We start from the raw sequence: 18,085 nt of genomic DNA on the forward strand, positions 1-18,085 counted from the left end.
CGCTGCCCTCACCACCACCACCACCAGCACCACCACCACAACGTCACCACGACAACCCTTCACGCACCTCCACGAACCTCACCGCCTCCACCACTTCGCCACCACTGCCATCACCGCACCGTCACCGTCACCGCTACCGCTCGCTCGCTCACCGTAGTCCAATCTCCGTCTCCAGGCTGACGATTTGCTGGTTCAGCTCCTCCGAGGGCCCCAGGGCCTCCTCCAGCTCGGACAGCAACAGGGTGCGGCGCTGACAACAAAGACAAAGGCGCCGCGCCGCGCAGCTCTTCACGGACTGCTGGAGCAAGTGCTGCAGCTAGCGAGCAGCAGCAGCAGCAGCAGCAGTGAAGGCTACCGAGTGGGAGGCTCGGCGCCGGTAGCAACACGCCCGACCGCCTTTGTCTCCCCCGGTGGCGATGTTTTTTTTACCACACGTCGCACCAGGTACTCACTCGAGGCCGAGTCGACCCAGCGGGGGGTGGGGGAGGGGGGAGGGGGGAGGGGGGAGGGGAGGGGGGAGGGGAGGCCCTCGGACCGATTCAGATAGTCGTCACCGGCGGTGGCCACGAGCGGGAATCGAACTCGGCTTCGTAGCGAGACCCTACACGTACCCCTCCCCACGTGACACCCCCCACCACGTGACCCCCCCCCCAAGCACCACTCCCCACGTGACCCCCCCCAAGCACCACTCCCCACGTGACCCCCCCCAAGCACCACTCCCCACGTGACACCCCCCAAGCACCACTCCCCACGTGACCCCCCCCCCCCACGTGACCCCCCCCCCCCAAGCACCACTCCCCACGTGACCCCCCCAAGCACCACTCCCCACGTGACCCCCTCCCCCAAGCACCACCCCCCACGTGACCCCCCCAAGCACCACCCACCACGTGACCCCCACGTGACCCCCCCCCAAGCACCACCCCCCACGTGACCCCCACGTGACCCCCCCCCCCCAAGTACCCGTATCTTGACGGGTGGCTGCTGCTGTGAGGGTGCCCGCGACTCTTCCTGCTGCTGCCGCAGGCTCGCCAGCTCGCTGGCGAGGACGGCGCGGTCCTCCAGCAGGTCGGAGAGGTGGCGACGGGCGTCCTCGCTGCTCACAGCACCTCCAGCTCGTGGGACAGCCACGTCTGATCGCAGGCAGGCAGGCAGGGAGGCAGGGAGGCAGGGAGGGAGGGAGGCAGGGAGGGAGGGAGGCAGGGAGGGAGGGAGGCAGGGAGGCAGGGAGGCAGGGAGGGAGGCAGGGAGGGAGGCAGGCAGGGAGGGAGGGAGGCAGGGAGGGAGGCAGGGAGGGAGGCAGGCAGGGAGGCAGGGAGGGAGGGAGGGAGGCAGGGAGGGAGGCAGGGAGGGAGGCAGGGAGGGAGGCAGGGAGGGAGGCAGGGAGGCAGGGAGGGAGGGAGGCAGGGAGGGAGGCAGGCAGGGAAGGAGGCAGGCAGGGAGGAGGCAGGGAGGGAGGCAGGGAGGGAGGCGCCGTCTCACTCCCCACCCGTCGTGTCGCGACGCAGGGGGCGAGGGCGGTGAGGGTGGCAAGAGTGGTGAGCGTGCGGTGAGGGTGAGCGTGAAGGTGATAACGGTGAGGATAGTGAGAGTGGTGAGCGTGCGGTTGAGGGTGAGCATGAAGGTGATGACGGTGAGGATAGTGAGAGTGGTGAGCGTGCGGTGAGGATAGTGAGAGTGGTGAGCGTGCGGTGAGGATAGTGAGAGTGGTGAGCGTGCGGTGAGGATAGTGAGAGTGGTGAGCGTGCGGTGAGGATAGTGAGAGTGGTGAGCGTGCGGTGAGGATAGTGAGAGTGGTGAGCGTGCGGTGAGCGTGGTGACGGTGAGGGTAGTGACAGTGGTGAGCGTGCGGTGAGGGTGAGCGTGAAGGTGGTGACAGTGAGGGTGGTGACAGCGAGGGTGAGGGTAGTGACAGTGGTGACGGTGAAGGTAGAGACAGTGGTGAGCGTGCTGTGAGGGTGAGCGTGAACGTGGTGACGGTGAGGGTGGTGACAGTGAGGGTGGTGACAGTGAGGGTGGTGACAGTGGTGAGCGTGCGGTGAGGGTGGTGACGGTGAGGGTAGTGAGAGTGGTGAGCGTGCGGTGAGGATAGTGAGAGTGGTGAGCGTGCGGTGAGGGTGAGCGTGAAGGTGGTGACAGTGAGGGTGGTGACGGCGAGGGTGAGGGTAGTGACAGTGGTGACGGTGAGGGTGGTGACGGTGAGGGTAGAGACAGTGGTGAGCGTGCCGTGAGGGTAGCGAGAGTGGTGAGGCGTGCGGTGAGGGTGAGCGTGCTGTGAGGGTGAGAGTGAGTGTGGTGACGGTGAGGGTGGTGACAGTGGTGAGCGTGCGGTGAGGGTGAGCGTGAGTGTGATGACGGTGAGGATAGTGACAGTGGTGAGCGTGCGGTGAGGGTGGTGACGGTGAGGGTAATGAGAGTGGTGAGCGTGCGGTGAGGGTGGTGACGGTGAGGGTAGTGAGAGTGGTGAGCGTGCGGTGAGTGTAGCGAGAGTGGTGAGCGTGCGGTGAGGGTGGGCGTGCGGTGAGGGTGAGTGTGGTGACGGTGAGGGTGGTGACAGTGAGTGTGATGACGGTGAGGATAGTGAGAGTAGTGAGCGTGCTGTGAGGGTGAGCGTGAACGTGGTGACGGTGAGGGTGGTGATGGTGAGGGTGGTGACAGTGAGGGTAGTGAGAGTGGTGAGCGTGCGGTGAGGGTGAGCGTGAGGGTGGTGACGGTGAGGGTGGTGATGGTGAGGGTGGTGACAGTGAGGGTAGTGAGAGTGGTGAGCGTGCGGTGAGGGTGAGCGTGAGGGTGGTGACGGTGAGGGTGGTGATGGTGAGGGTGGTGACAGTGAGGGTAGTGAGAGTGGTGAGCGTGCGGTGAGGGTGAGCGTGAACGTGGTGACGGTGAGGGTGGTGATGGTGAGGTGGTGACAGTGAGGGTAGTGACAGTGGTGAGCGTGCTGTGAGGGTGAGCGTGAGGGTGGTGACGGTGAGGGTGGTGATGGTGAGGGTGGTGACGGCGAGGGTGAGGGTAGCGAGAGTGGTGAGCGTGCGGTGAGGTGAGCGTGAACGTGGTGACGGTGAGGGTGGTGACGGTGAGGGTGGCGAGAATGGTGAGCGTGCGGTGAGGGTAGTGAGGGCGGTGAGCGTGCGGTGAGGGTGGTGACAGTGAGTGTGATGACGGTGAGGATAGTGAGAGTGGTGAGTGTGCGGTGAGGGTGGTGACGGTGAGGGTAGTGACAGTGGTGAGCGTGCGGTGAGGGTGAGCGTGAACGTGGTGACGGTGAGGGTGGTGACGGTGAGGATAGTGAGAGTGGTGAGCGTGCGGTGAGGGTGAGCGTGAAGGTGGTGACAGTGAGGGTGGTGACGGCGAGGGTGAGGGTAGTGAGAGTGGTGACGGCAAGGGTGGTGACGGTGAGGGTGGTGATGGTGAGGGTGGTGACAGTGAGGGTAGGGTAGTGACAGTGGTGAGCGGGCCGTGAGGGTGAGCGTGAGGGTGGTGACGGTGAGGGTGGCGACGGTGGTGAGCGTGCGGTGAGGGTGAGCGTGAAGGTGAGGGTGGTGACGATGTTGGTGAGGGTGGTGGTGAGGGTGGTGGTGAGGGTGGTGGTGAGGGTGGTGGCGAGGGTGGTGACGATGTTGGTGAGGGTGGTGGTGAGGGTGGTGGTGAGGGTGGTGGCGAGGGGTGGTGGCGAGGGTGGTGGCGGTGAGGGTGGTGGCGAGGTGTGGTGACGGTGAGGGTGGTGGCGAGGGTGGTGGCGAGGGTGGTGGCGAGGGTGACGACGAGGGTGGTGGTGACGATGTTGGTGAGGGTGGTGGCGAGGGTGGTGGCGAGGGTGGTGGTGACGATGTTGGTGAGGGTGGTGGCGAGGGTGGTGGCGAGGGTGGTGACGAGGGTGGTGGTGAGGGTGACGGCGAGGGTGGTGACGCTGAGGGTGGTGGCGAGGGTGGTGACACACCTTGACGCGCGTGGCGAGGGTCTCCGTGCCTCTGCTCTGCGTCTCCTTCCTCTTCTCCGCCACCTCCTTCTGCCGCGTGAGAGCGTCGCGCAGACGCCGGTTCGCAGCGCCAGCCTGGGGAGACACGGGGGGAGACACGGGGGGAGACACGGGGGGGAGACACGGGGGGTGACACGGGGGGTGGGAGACACGGGGGGTGGGAGACGTGGGGGAGACACGGGGGGGGAGAACACGGGGGGAGACACGGGGGGAGACACGGGGGGAGACACGGGGGGGGGGAGGGAGACGTGGGGGAGACACGGGGGGAGACACGGGGGTGGGGAGACACGGGGGGAGACACGGGGGGGAGACACGGGGGGGAGATACGGGGGGGAGACACGGGGGGTGGGAGACGTGGGGGAGACACGGGGGGGAGACATGGGGGGTGGGAGACGTGGGGGAGACACAGGGGGAGACACGGGGGGGGGGGGTTGGGAGACACGGGGGGGAGACACGGGGGGTGGGAGACGTGGGGGAGACACGGGGGGGAGACATGGGGGGTGGGAGACGTGGGGGGTGGGAGACGTGGGGGAGACACGTGGGGGAGACACGGGGGAGACACGGGGGAGACACGTGGGGTGGGAGACGTGGGGGAGACACAGGGGGAGACACGGGGGGAGACACGGGGGGGAGACACGGGGGGAGACACGGGGGGAGACACGGGGGGAGACACGGGGGGGAGACACGTGGGGTGGGAGACGTGGGGGAGACACGGGGGGGAGACACGGGGGGAGACACGTGGGGAGACACGGGGGGAGACACGGGGGGAGACACGGGGGGTGGGAGACACGAGGGGGAGACACGGGGGGAGACACGGGGGGAGACACGGGGGGAGACACGGGGGGGAGACACGGGGGGAGACACGGGGGAGAGACGCAATGGAGACAAGGGGACAGGAGGACAGACGGAGAGACGGAGAGGCACAGACACGAGGTGCAGGGAGTGAGGAGGTGGGGGGACGACGAGGTGGACTTGGTGATGAGGTGGACTTGGTTGGTGATGAGGTGGACTTGGTGATGAGGTGGACTTGGTGATGAGGTGGACTTGGTTGGTGATGAGGTGGACTTGGTTGGCGATGAGGTGGACTTGGTTGGTGATGAGGTGGACTTGGTTGATGATGAGGTGGACTTGGTTGGTGATGAGGTGGACTTGGTTGGTGATGAGGTGGACTTGGTTGGTGATGAGGTGGACTTGGTTGGTGATGAGGTGGACTTGGTGATGAGGTGGACTTGGTTGGTGATGAGGTGGACTTGGTGATGAGGTGGACTTGGTGATGAGGTGGACTTGGTGATGAGGTGGACTTGGTTGGTGATGAGGTGGACTTGGTTGGTGATGAGGTGGACTTGGTTGGTGATGAGGTGGACTTGGTTGGTGATGAGGTGGACTTGGTGATGAGGTGGACTTGGTTGGTGATGAGGTGGACTTGGTTGGTGATGAGGTGGACTTGGTTGGTGATGAGGTGGACTTGGTGATGAGGTGGACTTGGTTGGTGATGAGGTGGACTTGGTTGGTGATGAGGTGGACTTGGTGATGAGGTGGACTTGGTGATGAGGTGGACTTGGTGATGAGGTGGACTTGGTTGGTGATGAGGTGGACTTGGTTGGTGATGAGGTGGACTTGGTTGGTGATGAGGTGGACTTGGTGATGAGGTGGACTTGGTGATGAGGTGGACTTGGTGATGAGGTGGACTTGGTTGGTGATGAGGTGGACTTGGTTGGTGATGAGGTGGACTTGGTGATGAGGTGGACTTGGTTGGTGATGAGGTGGACTTGGTTGGTGATGAGGTGGACTTGGTTGGCGATGAGGTGGACTTGGTTGGCGATGAGGTGGACTTGGTTGGCGATGAGGTGGACTTGGTTGGCGATGAGGTGGACTTGGTTGGCGATGAGGTGGACTTGGTGATGAGGTGGACTTGGTGATGAGGTGGACTTGGTTGGTGATGAGGTGGACTTGGTTGGTGATGAGGTGGACTTGGTTGGTGATGAGGTGGACTTGGTTGGTGATGAGGTGGACTTGGTTGGTGATGAGGTGGACTTGGTTGGTGATGAGGTGGACTTGGTGGGTGATGAGGTGGACTTGGTGGGTGATGAGGTGGACTTGGTTGGTGATGAGGTGGACTTGGTTGGTGATGAGGTGGACTTGGTGATGAGGTGGACTTGGTGATGAGGTGGACTTGGTTGGTGATGAGGTGGACTTGGTTGGCGATGAGGTGGACTTGGTTGGTGATGAGGTGGACTTGGTTGGCGATGAGGTGGACTTGGTGATGAGGTGGACTTGGTGATGAGGTGGACTTGGTGATGAGGTGGACTTGGTTGGTGATGAGGTGGACTTGGTTGGTGATGAGGTGGACTTGGTTGGTGATGAGGTGGACTTGGTTGGTGATGAGGTAGACTTGGTTGGTGATGAGGTGGACTTGGTGATGAGGTGGACTTGGTGATGAGGTGGACTTGGTGATGAGGTGGACTTGGTGATGAGGTGGACTCACCTCCTCGGTCTTGCGGCGCAGCACGGCCGCTTGCTTCTGGAAGTCTCTCTCCAGCTTGACGAGCTCGTACTGACGCTTGCGATCCTGGAGACACGCGGGGAGACACGGGGAGACACGGGGAGACACGCGGGGAGACACGCCGGGAGACACGGGGAGACACAGGGAGACATACGGGGAGACACACGGGGAGACAGGGAGAGACACGGGGAGACACGGGGAGACAGGGAGAGACACACGGGGAGACACACGGGGAGACACGGTGAGACACGGGGAGACGCGGGGAGACGCGGTGAGACACGGTGAGACACACGGGGAGACACGGTGAGACACGGGGAGACAGGGAGAGACACACGGGGAGACACGGGGAGACACGCGGGGAGACAGGGAGAGACACGGGGAGACAGGGAGAGACACGGGGAGACACACGGGGAGACAGGGAGAGACACGGGGAGACACGGGGAGACACGGGGAGTCACGCGGGGAGACAGGGAGACACACGGGGAGACACGCGGGGAGACACACGGGGAGACAGGGAGAGACACGGGGAAACACACGGGGAGACACACGGTGAGACACGGGGAGACACGGGGAGACACGGGGAGACACACGGGGAGACACGCGGGGAGACACGCGGGGAGACACGCGGGGAGACACACGGGGAGACACGGGGAGACACGGGGAGACACACGGGGAGACGCGGGGAGACGCGGGGAGACGCGGGGAGACTCGGTGAGACTCGGTGAGACTCGGTGAGACTCGGGGAGACGCGGGGAGACACACGGGGAGACACGGGGAAGGGACAGGTGACCAACTGCAAGCACAGGGGTCTGGGGGTCCGGCCTTCCCAAACCACGGCCTTCACGCTCAATGATGGATGCATAAACACTCGCTCGCTCACACACACACAACACACCAACAACAACAACCGCCATTCGCCACTAAGTGGTGGTGACGTCACCACGGCGCTTGTGCCAGGCCATGTGCACGCTGAGGCCACGTGAAGTGTCGAATGCCCCCCCTAGCAGCAGGTCACGGGGCAGACCCAGGTGCCATGGGTCACTGAGATGACCGGCCGATGCACCACACACACACAGAAGACAAACGACAAAGATCCCCCATATAGCCCGAACAGACTGTAGGGGCAAGTGCTGTTAGCGAGCACCTATAAAGGCCGGAACGGTACACGAGGGGGTGGGTGGCCAGCACCACGCCCGACCGCCTTTGTCTCCCTAGTGGCGATGTTTACACACCGCACCAGGTACTCATTTGAGGCTGAGTCGACCTATGGGTGGCCTGGGACCGGTTCGGATAATCGTCACCGGTGTTGGCCGTGAGCGGGAATCGAACCCGGGTCGCCGGGTTCATAGCGCAGCGTAGCGCTAACCACTACACCACCGGCTCCCCACGAAGACACACGCTCGCTCACACACACTCGTTCACTCGCACAGACGGGCACTCGCTCACACACACTCAAAACCATGCAACGATCACATTACAGGCACTCGCCCACTCGCATGCAAGCAACACTCACCCACATAACTGGCTTACATACACAGACGCTCACACACTCACTTGCTCAAATGCACACAGGCAACGCTGACACACATATATTCGTTCACACACTCACACAGACACTTGCTCGCTCACTCGCATGCACGCAACGTTCATCCAGAGGTGATGTTTCCTACACAACGCTACACCACGTAGCAAGTGGAGCTATTCTTACATACATACACGCACATTGACTCTCTCTCGATCTCACTCACTCTCTCTCTCTATCACTCTCTCTCTGTCACTTACTCACTCTCGATTTGTCACTAACTCACTCTCTATTGGTCACTCACTCACTCACTCTGTCACTCACTCACTCAGTCACTCACTCTCTCTCTGTCACTCACTCTCTCTCTGTCATTCACTCACTCTCTCTCTGTCACTCAGTCACTCACTCTCTGTCACTCACTCACTCACTCTCTCTCTGTCACTCACTCACTCTGTCACTCACTCACTCTGTCACTCACTCACCCACTCTCTGTCACTCAGTCACTCACTCTCTGTCACTCACTCACTCTCTGTCATTCACTCTCTGTCACTCACTCTCTGTCATTCACTCACTCACTCTCACTCTCTGTCACTCACTCTCTATCACTCACTCACCCACTCTGTCACTCACTCTCTGTCACTCACTCACTCACTCTGTCATTCACTCACTCTGTCATTCACTCACTCAGTCACTCACTCACTCACTCTCTGTCATTCACTCTCTGTCACTCACTCACTCACTCTCACTCACTCTCTGTCACTCACTCTCTATCACTCACTCACCCACTCTCTGTCACTCAGTCACTCACTCTCTGTCACTCACTCTCTCTCTGTCACTCACTCTCTCTGTCACTCACTCTCTCTGTCACTCACTCTCTCTGTCACTCACTCACTCTGCCATTCACTCACTCTGCCATTCACTCACTCTGCCATTCACTCACTCTGCCATTCACTTACTCTGCCATTCACTCACTCTGCCATTCACTCACTCACTCTCTGTCACTCATTCACTCTCTGTCACTCACTCACTCTCTGTCATTCACTCACTCACTCTCACTCTCTCTCTGTCACTCACTCTCTCTCTGTCACTCACTCTCTCTCTGTCACTCACTCTCTCTCTGTCACTCACTCTCTCTCTGTCACTCACTCTCTCTCTCTGTCACTAACTCTCTCTCACTCACTCACTCACTCTCCGTCACTCACTCACTCACTCACACTCCCTCAAACTCACTCACACTCACTCACACACACTCACGCTCTCTCACGCACACCCTCTCTCTCCGACTCACACGCGTGCCCCCTCTCTCTCTCTCTCTCCCCCCCACCTTCTCCTTGAGCTGCAGCACCTCCTTGTCCTTCTGCGCCTTCCACAGGCGAAACTTCTCCGCGTCCTCCTTCATCTGCCTCATCAGCTGCACGCGCTGAGACTTCATCGCCTGGGAGACGGGGGTTGGGGGGGTTGAAGCGGGAGATAAAACCTTTGGGGTGACGCTCGGCCCCCGAGTCTGTCGCTCGCTCTCTCTCTCTCTCTCCCTCTCCACAGTCGTTGTATCAGAGGCACCAACTTACCTTCGCGTGTGCACGTCTAGCGGGGAGCGGTTAGCGCTAACAAACCCGGCGACCCCGAGTTGGGGAGACAAAGACGGCCGGGCGAGGTGTTGGCCACCCACCCCCTCGTGTGCCACAGTGCCGGTAGGTAGCCTTGATAGGTGCTCGCTAACAGCACTTTGCCCCAAAAGTCGGTTAAGGCTACACGGGGGATCTTTGTCTTTGTAACACCTGCATCTCTCTGTATCTGTATGTGTGTGTATCTCTCTGTATGCATATCTGTATCTTTGTATCTCTCTGTATGTGTGTGTATCTCTCTGTCTGTGTGTGTATTTCTCTGTCTGTGTGTGTATCTCTCTGTATGTATGTATCCCTCTGTATGTGTGTGTGTATATCTCTCCGTATCTATGTGTGTGTATCTCTGTGTGTGTGTATCTGTGTGTGTGTATCTCTGTATGTGTGTGTGTGTGTATCTCTGTAAGGGGAGCGATAGTGTAGCGGTTAGCGCTACGCTGCGCTATGAACCTGGCGACCCGGGTTCAATTCCCGCTCACGGCCAACACCAGTGACAATTATCTGAACCGGTCCCGGGCCTCCCCTAGGTCGACTCAGCCTGAGTAACTGGTGTGGTGCGTAAACATCGCCACTGGGGAGACAAAGACGGCCGGGCGAAGTGTTGGCCACCCACCCCCTCGTGTGCCACAGTGCTGGTAGCCTTGATAGGTGCTCGCTAACAGCACTTTGCCCCAAAAGTCTGTTAAGGCTACACGGGGGATCTTTGTCTTATCTCTCTGTATGCATATCTGTATCTTTGCATCTCTCTGTATGTGTGTGTATCTCTCTGTCTGTGTGTGTATCTCTCTGTCTGTGTGTGTATCTCTCTGTATGTATGTATCCCTCTGTATGTGTGTGTGTATATCTCTCCGTATCTATGTGTGTGTATCTCTGTGTGTGTGTATCTGTGTGTGTGTATCTCTGTATGTGTGTGTGTGTGTATCTCTGTAAGGGGAGCGATAGTGTAGCGGTTAGCGCTACGCTGCGCTATGAACCTGGCGACCCGGGTTCAATTCCCGCTCACGGCCAACACCAGTGACGATTATCTGAACCGGTCCCCGGCCTCCCCTAGGTCGACTCAGCCTCAAATGAGTACCTGGTGTGGTGTGCAAATATCGCCACTGGGGAGACAAAGGCGGTCGGGCGTGGTGCTGGCCACCCACCCCCTCGTGTACCGTTCCGGCCTTCATAGGTGCTGCTCGCTAACAGCACTTGCCCCAACAGTCTGTTAAGGCTATACGGGGGATCTTTATCTTTGTGTATCTCTGTGTGTGTATCTCTGTATGTGTATCTCCCTGTATGTGCGTGTGTGTGTATGTGTATCTCTGCATGTGTATCTCTCTGTATGTATGTGTATCTCTGAATGTGTATCTCTCTGTGTAGTGTGTGCGTGTATGTGTATCTCTGTATGTGCATCTCTCTGTATGTGTGTGTACTTCTCTGTATGTGTGTGTGTGCGTGCGTGTGGATCTCTGTGTGTGTATCTCTGAATGTGTATATCTCTGTATGTGTGTGTGCGCGTGTGTGTGTGTATCTCTGTGTGTGTATCTCTGAATGTGTATCTCTCTGTATGTGTGCGCGTGTGTGTATGTGTATCTCTGTATGTGTGTGTCTCTGTATGTGTGTATCTCTCTGTATGAATGTGTGTGTACCTCTCTGTGTGTGTGCGTGTGTGCCTCTCTGTATGTGTGTACCTCTCTGTGTGTGCGTGTGTGTGCGTGTGTGTGCGTGTGTGTATCTCTGTATGTGTGTGTCTCTCTGTATGAATGTGTGTGTACCTCTCTGTGAGTGTGCGTGTGTGTGCGTGTGTGTGTATGTGTACCTCTCTGTATGTGTGTGTGCGTGTGTGTGTACCTCTCTGTATGTGTGTGTGTGCGTGCGTGTGTGTGGATCTCTGTGTGTGTATCTCTGAATGTGTATATCTCTGTATGTGTGTGTGCGCGTGTGTGTGTGTGTATCTCTGTGTATCTCTGTATGTGTATCTCTCTGTATGTGTGTGCGCGTGTGTGTGTATCTCTGTACGTGTGTGTCTCTGTATGTGTGTATCTCTCTGTATGTGTGTGTACCTCTCTGTGTGTGTGCGTGTGTGTGTGTACCTCTGTGCGTGTGCGTGCGTGTGTGTGTATGTGTATCTCTGTATGTGTGTGTGTCTCTGTATGAATGTGTGTGTACCTCTCTGTGTGTGTGCGTGTGTGTGTGTACCTCTCTGTATGTGTGTGTGTGTGCGTGTGTGCGTGTGTGTACCTCTCTGTATGTGTGTGTACCTCTCTGTGTGTGTGCGTGTGTGTGCGTGTGTGTGCGTGTGCGTGTGTGTGTATGTGTACCTCTCTGTATGTGTGTGTGTGCGTGTGCGTGTACCTCTCTGTATGTGTGTGTACCTCTCTGTATGTGTGTGCGTGTGCGTGTACCTCTCTGTATGTGTGTGTACCTCTCTGTGTGTGTGCGTGTACCTCTCTGTATGTGTGTGTACCTCTCTGTGTGTGCGTGTGTACCTCTCTGTATGTGTGTGTACCTCTCTGTGTGCGTGTGTGTGTATGTGTACCGCTCTGTGTGCGTGTGTGTGCGTGTGTGCGTGCGTGTGTGTGTGTGTACCTCTCTGTATGTGTGTGTACCTCTCTGTGTGTGTGTGTGTGTGCGTGCGTGTGTATGTGTACCGCTCTGTGTGTGCGTGTGTGTGCGTGTGTGTGCGTGTGTGTGTATGTGTACCGCTCTGTGTGCGTGTGTGTGCGTGCACAGCACCTGTATCTCCGAGTGCAGCTTGCTGACACTGCGGACTGTGTTCTCCTTGAGGCGCAGCAGCCGCGTCTGCTCCGTGATCTTCTTCTTGAGGTCGTTCATCTGCGCCTCGAGCTCCTGCAGACGCTTGCGCCGCTGCTCGCTCAGCCTGGACGGTCCACCGCAGCCACAGTCAACCGCAGAGTCGGTCACAGTCACAGGCAACCACAGCGTCAGTCAACCATAGCCACGGTCAACCGCAAAGTCGGTCACAGTCACAGACAACCACAGCGTCAGTCAACCATAGCCACGGTCAACCGCAAAGTCGGTCACAGTCACAGACAACCACAGCGTCAGTCAACCATAGCCACGGTCAACCGCAAAGTCGGTCACAGTCACAGGCAACCACAGCGTCAGTCAACCGCAGAGTCGGTCACAGTCACAGGCAACCACAGCCACAGTCAACCGCAGAGTCGGACACAGTCACAATCAACCACAGCCACAGTCAACCGCAGAGTCGGACACAGTCACAGTCAACCACAGCGTCAGTCAACCACAGCCACGGTCAACCGCAGAGAAGGTCACAGTCACAGGCAACCACAGCCACGGTCAACCGCAGTCAACCGCAGTCGGTCACAGTCAACCACAGCATCAGTCAACCACAGTCGGTCACAGTCACAGTCAACCACAGTCACAGTCAACCGCAGTCGGTCACAGTCAACCACAGCGTCAGTCAACCACAGCCACAGTCAACCGCAGAGTCGGTCACAGTCACAGGCAACCACAGCCACAGTCAACCACAGTCAGTCAACCGCAGTCGGTCACAGTCAACCACAGCCACAGTCAACCGCAGAGTCGGTCACAGTCACAGTCAACCACAGCCACAGTCAACCACAGCCACAGTCAACCGCAGAGTCGGTCACAGTCACAGTCAACCACAAACACAGCCCAGCACAGTCAACCACAAACACAGTTAACCATAGCAACGGTCAACCACAGTCAACCGCAGTCAACCACAGTCACAGTCAAAATCAACCACAGCGTCAGTCAACCATAGCCACGGTCTACCACAGTCAACCACAGTCAACCACAGTCGGTCACAGTCACCGTTAACCACAGCGTCAGTCAACCACAGCCACGGTCAACCACTCAACCGCAGTCGGTCACAGTCACAGTGAACCAGTCAACTACAGCCAAAGTCAACCACAGTCAACCGCAGTCAGTCACAGTCACAGTCAACCACAGTCAACCACAGTCGGTCACAGTCAGTCAACCACAGTCACAATCAAAGTCAGCCACAGCGTCAGTCAACCACAGCCACGGTCAACCACTCAACCGCAGTCGGTCACAGTGAACCAGTCAACTACAGCCAAAGTCAACCACAGTCAACCGCAGTCGGTCACAGTCACAGTCAACCAGTCAGTCAAAGTCAACCACAGCGTCAGTCAACCGTAGCCATGGTCTACCACAGTCAACCACAGTCAACCAGAGTCGGTCACAGTCAGTCAACCACAGCCACAGTCAGCCACAGTCAACCACAGTCAACCGCAGCATCAGTCAACCACAGTCAACCACAGTCACAGTGAACCAGTCAATTACAGCGTCAGTCAACCACAGCCAGTCAACCACAGTCAACCACAAGGTCAACCACAGGGATCTTGTTCCTGAGGTTGCCCATCAGTCAACCAGTAACAGTCAACCACAGCCAGTCAACCACAGTGAACCAGTAACAGTCAACCACAGCCAGTCAACCACAGTGAACCAGTAACAGTCAACCACAGTGAACCAGTAACAGTCAACCACAGTCAGTCAACCACAGTGAACCAGTAACAGTCAACCACAGTCAGTCAACCACAGTGAACCAGTAACAGTCAACCACAGCCAGTCAACCACAGTGAACCAGTAACAGTCAACCACAGTCAGTCAACCACAGTGAACCAGTAACAGTCAACCACAGCCAGTCAACCACAGTGAACCAGTAACAGTCAACCACAGTGAACCAGTAACAGTCAACCACAGTGAACCAGTAACAGTCAACCACAGTCAGTCAACCACAGTGAACCAGTAACAGTCAACCACAGCCAGTCAACCACAGTGAACCAGTAACAGTCAACCACAGTGAACCAGTAACAGTCAACCACAGTGAACCAGTAACAGTCAACCACAGCCAGTCAACCACAGCGAACCAGTAACAGTCAACCACAGTGAACCAGTAACAGTCAACCACAGTGAACCAGTAACAGTCAACCACAGCCAGTCAACCACAGTGAACCAGTAACAGTCAACCACAGCCAGTCAACCTCAGTGGACCAGTAACAGTCAACCACAACCAGTCAACCACAGTGAACCAGTAACAGTCAACCACAGTCAGTCAACCACAGTGAACCAGTAACAGTCAACCACAGCCAGTCAACCACAGTGAACCAGTAACAGTCAACCACAGTGAACCAGTAACAGTCAACCACAGTCAGTCAACCACAGTGAACCAGTAACAGTCAACCACAGCCAGTCAACCAAAGTGAACCAGTAACAGTCAACCACAGTCAACCACAGTGAACCAGTAACAGTCAACCACAGTCAACCAGTAACAGTCAACCACAGTCAACCACAGTGAACCAGTAACAGTCAACCACAGTGAACCAGTAACAGTCAACCACAGCCAGTCAACCACAGCGAACCAGTAACAGTCAACCACAGCCTGTGTGCCTGTGTGTGTGTGTGTGCCTGTGTGTGTGTGTGCCTGTGTGTGCGTGTGCCTGTGTGCGTGTCTGCGTGTGCCTGCGTATGTGTGTGTGTGTGCCTGCGTGTGTGTGTGCGTGTGCCTGTGTGCGTGCCTGCGTGTTTCCTGCGTATGTGTGTGCGTGCCTGTGTGTGCGTGTGCCTGTGTGTGTGTGTGCCTGCGTGTGCGTGCCTGCGTGTGTGCCTGTGTGTGTGTGCCTGTGTGTGTGTCTGTGTGTGTCTGCGTGTGCCTGCGTGTGTGTGCCTGTGTGTGTGTGCCTGTGTGTGTGTGTGCGTGTGCCTGTGTGCGTGCCTGTGTGTGTGTGTGCGTGTGCCTGTGTGTGTGTGTGCGTGTGCCTGTGTGCGTGTGCCTGTGTGCGTGCCTGTGTGTGTGTGTGCGTGTGCCTGTGTGCGCGCCTGTGTGTGTGCGTGCCTGTGTGTGTGTGTGCGTGTGCCTGTGTGTGTGCATGCCTGTGTGTGTGCGTGCCTGTGTTTGTGTGTGTGCGTGTGCCTGTGTGTGTGCATGCCTGTGTGTGTGTGTGCCTGTGTGTGTGTGTGCGTGTGCCTGTGTGTGTGCATGCCTGTGTGTGTGCATGCCTGTGTGTGTGCATGCCTGCGTGTGTGTTACTTTGCGTGCGCCGTGTCCTTCATGGCGGCCTGCAGGGCGCTGGTGAGCTCCTCCTTCTCGCGCTGCAGGCACGACACCTCCTTCTCCAGGCCCTTGATGCCCTCCTGCACAGCGCACAACCACGCAGAGACAATGGTCACCCACGCAGAGACAATGGTCACCCACGCAGAGACACTGGTCACCCACGCAGAGACAATGGTCACCCACGCAGAGACAATGGTCACCCACGCAGAGACAATGGTCACCCACGCAGAGACACTGGTCACCCACGCAGAGACACTGGTCACCCCACGCAGAGACAATGGTCACCCCACGCAGAGACAATGGTCACCCACGCAGAGACAATGGTCACCCACGCAGAGACAATGGTCACCCCACGCAGAGACAATGGTCACCCCACGCAGAGACACTGGTCACCCACGCAGAGACAATGGTCACCCCACGCAGAGACACTGGTCACCCACGCAGAGACAATGGTCACCCACGCAGAGACACTGGTCACCCCACGCAGAGACAATGGTCACCCCACGCAGAGACAATGGTCACCCACGCAGAGACACTGGTCACCCACGCAGAGACAATGGTCACCCACGCAGAGACAATGGTCACCCACGCAGAGACACTGGTCACCCACGCAGAGACACTGGTTACCAACGCAGAGACACTGGTCACCCACGCAGAGACAATGGTCACCCACGCAGAGGCAATGGTCACCCCACGCAGAGACACTGGTCACCCACGCAGAGACACTGGTCACCCACGCAGAGACAATGGTCACCCCACGCAGAGACACTGGTCACCCACGCAGAGACAATGGTCACCCCACGCAGAGACACTGGTCACCCACGCAGAGACAATGGTCACCCCACGCAGAGACAATGGTCACCCACGCAGAGGCAATGGTCACCCACGCAGAGACAATGGTCACCCCACGCAGAGACAATGGTCACCCACGCAGAGACACTGGTCACCCACGCAGAGACAATGGTCACCCACGCAGAGACACTGGTCACCCCACGCAGAGACACTGGTCACCCACGCAGAGACACTGGTCACCCACGCAGAGACAATGGTCACCCACGCAGAGACAATGGTCACCCACGCAGAGACACTGGTCACCCACGCAGAGACACTGGTCACCCACGCAGAGACAATGGTCACCCACGCAGAGACACTGGTCACCCACGCAGAGACACTGGTCACCCCACGCAGAGACAATGGTCACCCCACGCAGAGGCAATGGTCACCCACGCAGAGACAATGGTCACCCACGCAGAGACACTGGTCACCCACGCAGAGACACTGGTCACCCACGCAGAGACAATGGTCACCCCACGCAGAGGCAATGGTCACCCACGCAGAGACACTGGTCACCCCACGCAGAGGCAATGGTCACCCACGCAGAGACACTGGTCACCCACGCAGAGACAATGGTCACCCCACGCAGAGACAATGGTCACCCCACGCCCCCCGTGTAGCCTCAACACGCAGTTGGGGGCAAGTGCTGTTAGTAGCGAGTAGCAGCAGCAGCGACTATGAAGGTAGACACAGACAAAGGCCCCCCGTGAAGCCTCTAGCAGGCTGTAGGGGGCAAGTGCTGTTAGTAGCGAGTAGCAGCAGCAGCGACTATGAAGAGACACAGACAAAGGTCCCCCGTGAAGCCTCAACACATCGTGGGGGCAAGTGCTGTTTGCAGCAGCGTCTACGAAGGTAGACACAGACAAAGGTCCCCCGTGAAGCCTCTAGCAGGCTGTAGGGGCAAGTGCTGTTAGTAGCGAGTAGCAGCAGCAGCGTCTATGAAGGTAGACACAGACAAAGGTCCCCCGTGTAGCCTCTAGCAGGCTGCAGGGGCAAGTGCTGTTAGTAGCAGCAGCGCCTATGACGGTAGACACAGACAAAGGTCCCCCGTGTAGCCTCTAGCAGGCTGTAGGGGCAAGTGCTGTCAGCGGCGAGTAGCAGCAGCGACTATGAAGATAGACACAGACAAAGGTCCCCCGTGTAGCCTCAACACATCGTGGGGGCAAGTGCTGTTAGTAGCGAGCAGCAGCACCAGCGACTATGAAAGCCCGGCACGGCGCTAACGAGGGGGTGGGTTGGCCGGCACCACGCGCCTCGGCCGCCTTTGTCTCCCCAGCGGCGACGTTTCAAACACGCCCACTCCGCCTCCTCCACTGCCTACCGTGTAAGCGGTGCTCAGCTCGTCCATCTTGCCGTCGTTCCGGGACGCGCCCCTCGCCAGCTGCTCCTTCATCTCGAGGGCGTGGTTGAGCTCCAGCAGCTCCCTGGTGAGCTGTGCCTGGCGCAGCGCGTGTCTCGCCGAGAACGACGAGTCGCTCAGACGCTCACCGCCGCCCTCACCGCCACCCTCACCGCCGCCCTCACCGCCACCCTCACCGCCACCCTCACCAGCAACGCACACCTG

General features: G+C 58.4%; 1 protein-coding gene across 1 annotated transcript in view; it reads right to left on the reverse strand.

Moving 5' to 3' along the window:
• Positions 1-92: 92 nt before the first annotated feature.
• LOC116936956 (chromosome-associated kinesin KIF4-like) overlaps positions 93-18,085 on the reverse strand; it is a 210,960-nt gene continuing 192,967 nt past the window's right edge. Inside the window, 9 exon segments of the mRNA XM_076056569.1 lie at positions 93-250; positions 961-1,103; positions 1,106-1,130; positions 3,938-4,051; positions 6,462-6,545; positions 9,326-9,436; positions 12,342-12,486; positions 15,664-15,767; positions 17,843-18,082. Of these exon segments, the coding sequence (XP_075912684.1) occupies positions 149-250; positions 961-1,103; positions 1,106-1,130; positions 3,938-4,051; positions 6,462-6,545; positions 9,326-9,436; positions 12,342-12,486; positions 15,664-15,767; positions 17,843-18,082 (1,068 nt within the window). The 3' untranslated portion in view covers positions 93-148.

The sequence above is a fragment of the Petromyzon marinus genome, chromosome 76 (genome assembly GCF_048934315.1).
Source record: "Petromyzon marinus isolate PM22_M1 ecotype Great Lakes invasive population chromosome 76, UKy_Petmar_22M1.pri1.0, whole genome shotgun sequence".
In the NCBI taxonomy this organism is placed as follows: domain Eukaryota; kingdom Metazoa; phylum Chordata; class Hyperoartia; order Petromyzontiformes; family Petromyzontidae; genus Petromyzon; species Petromyzon marinus.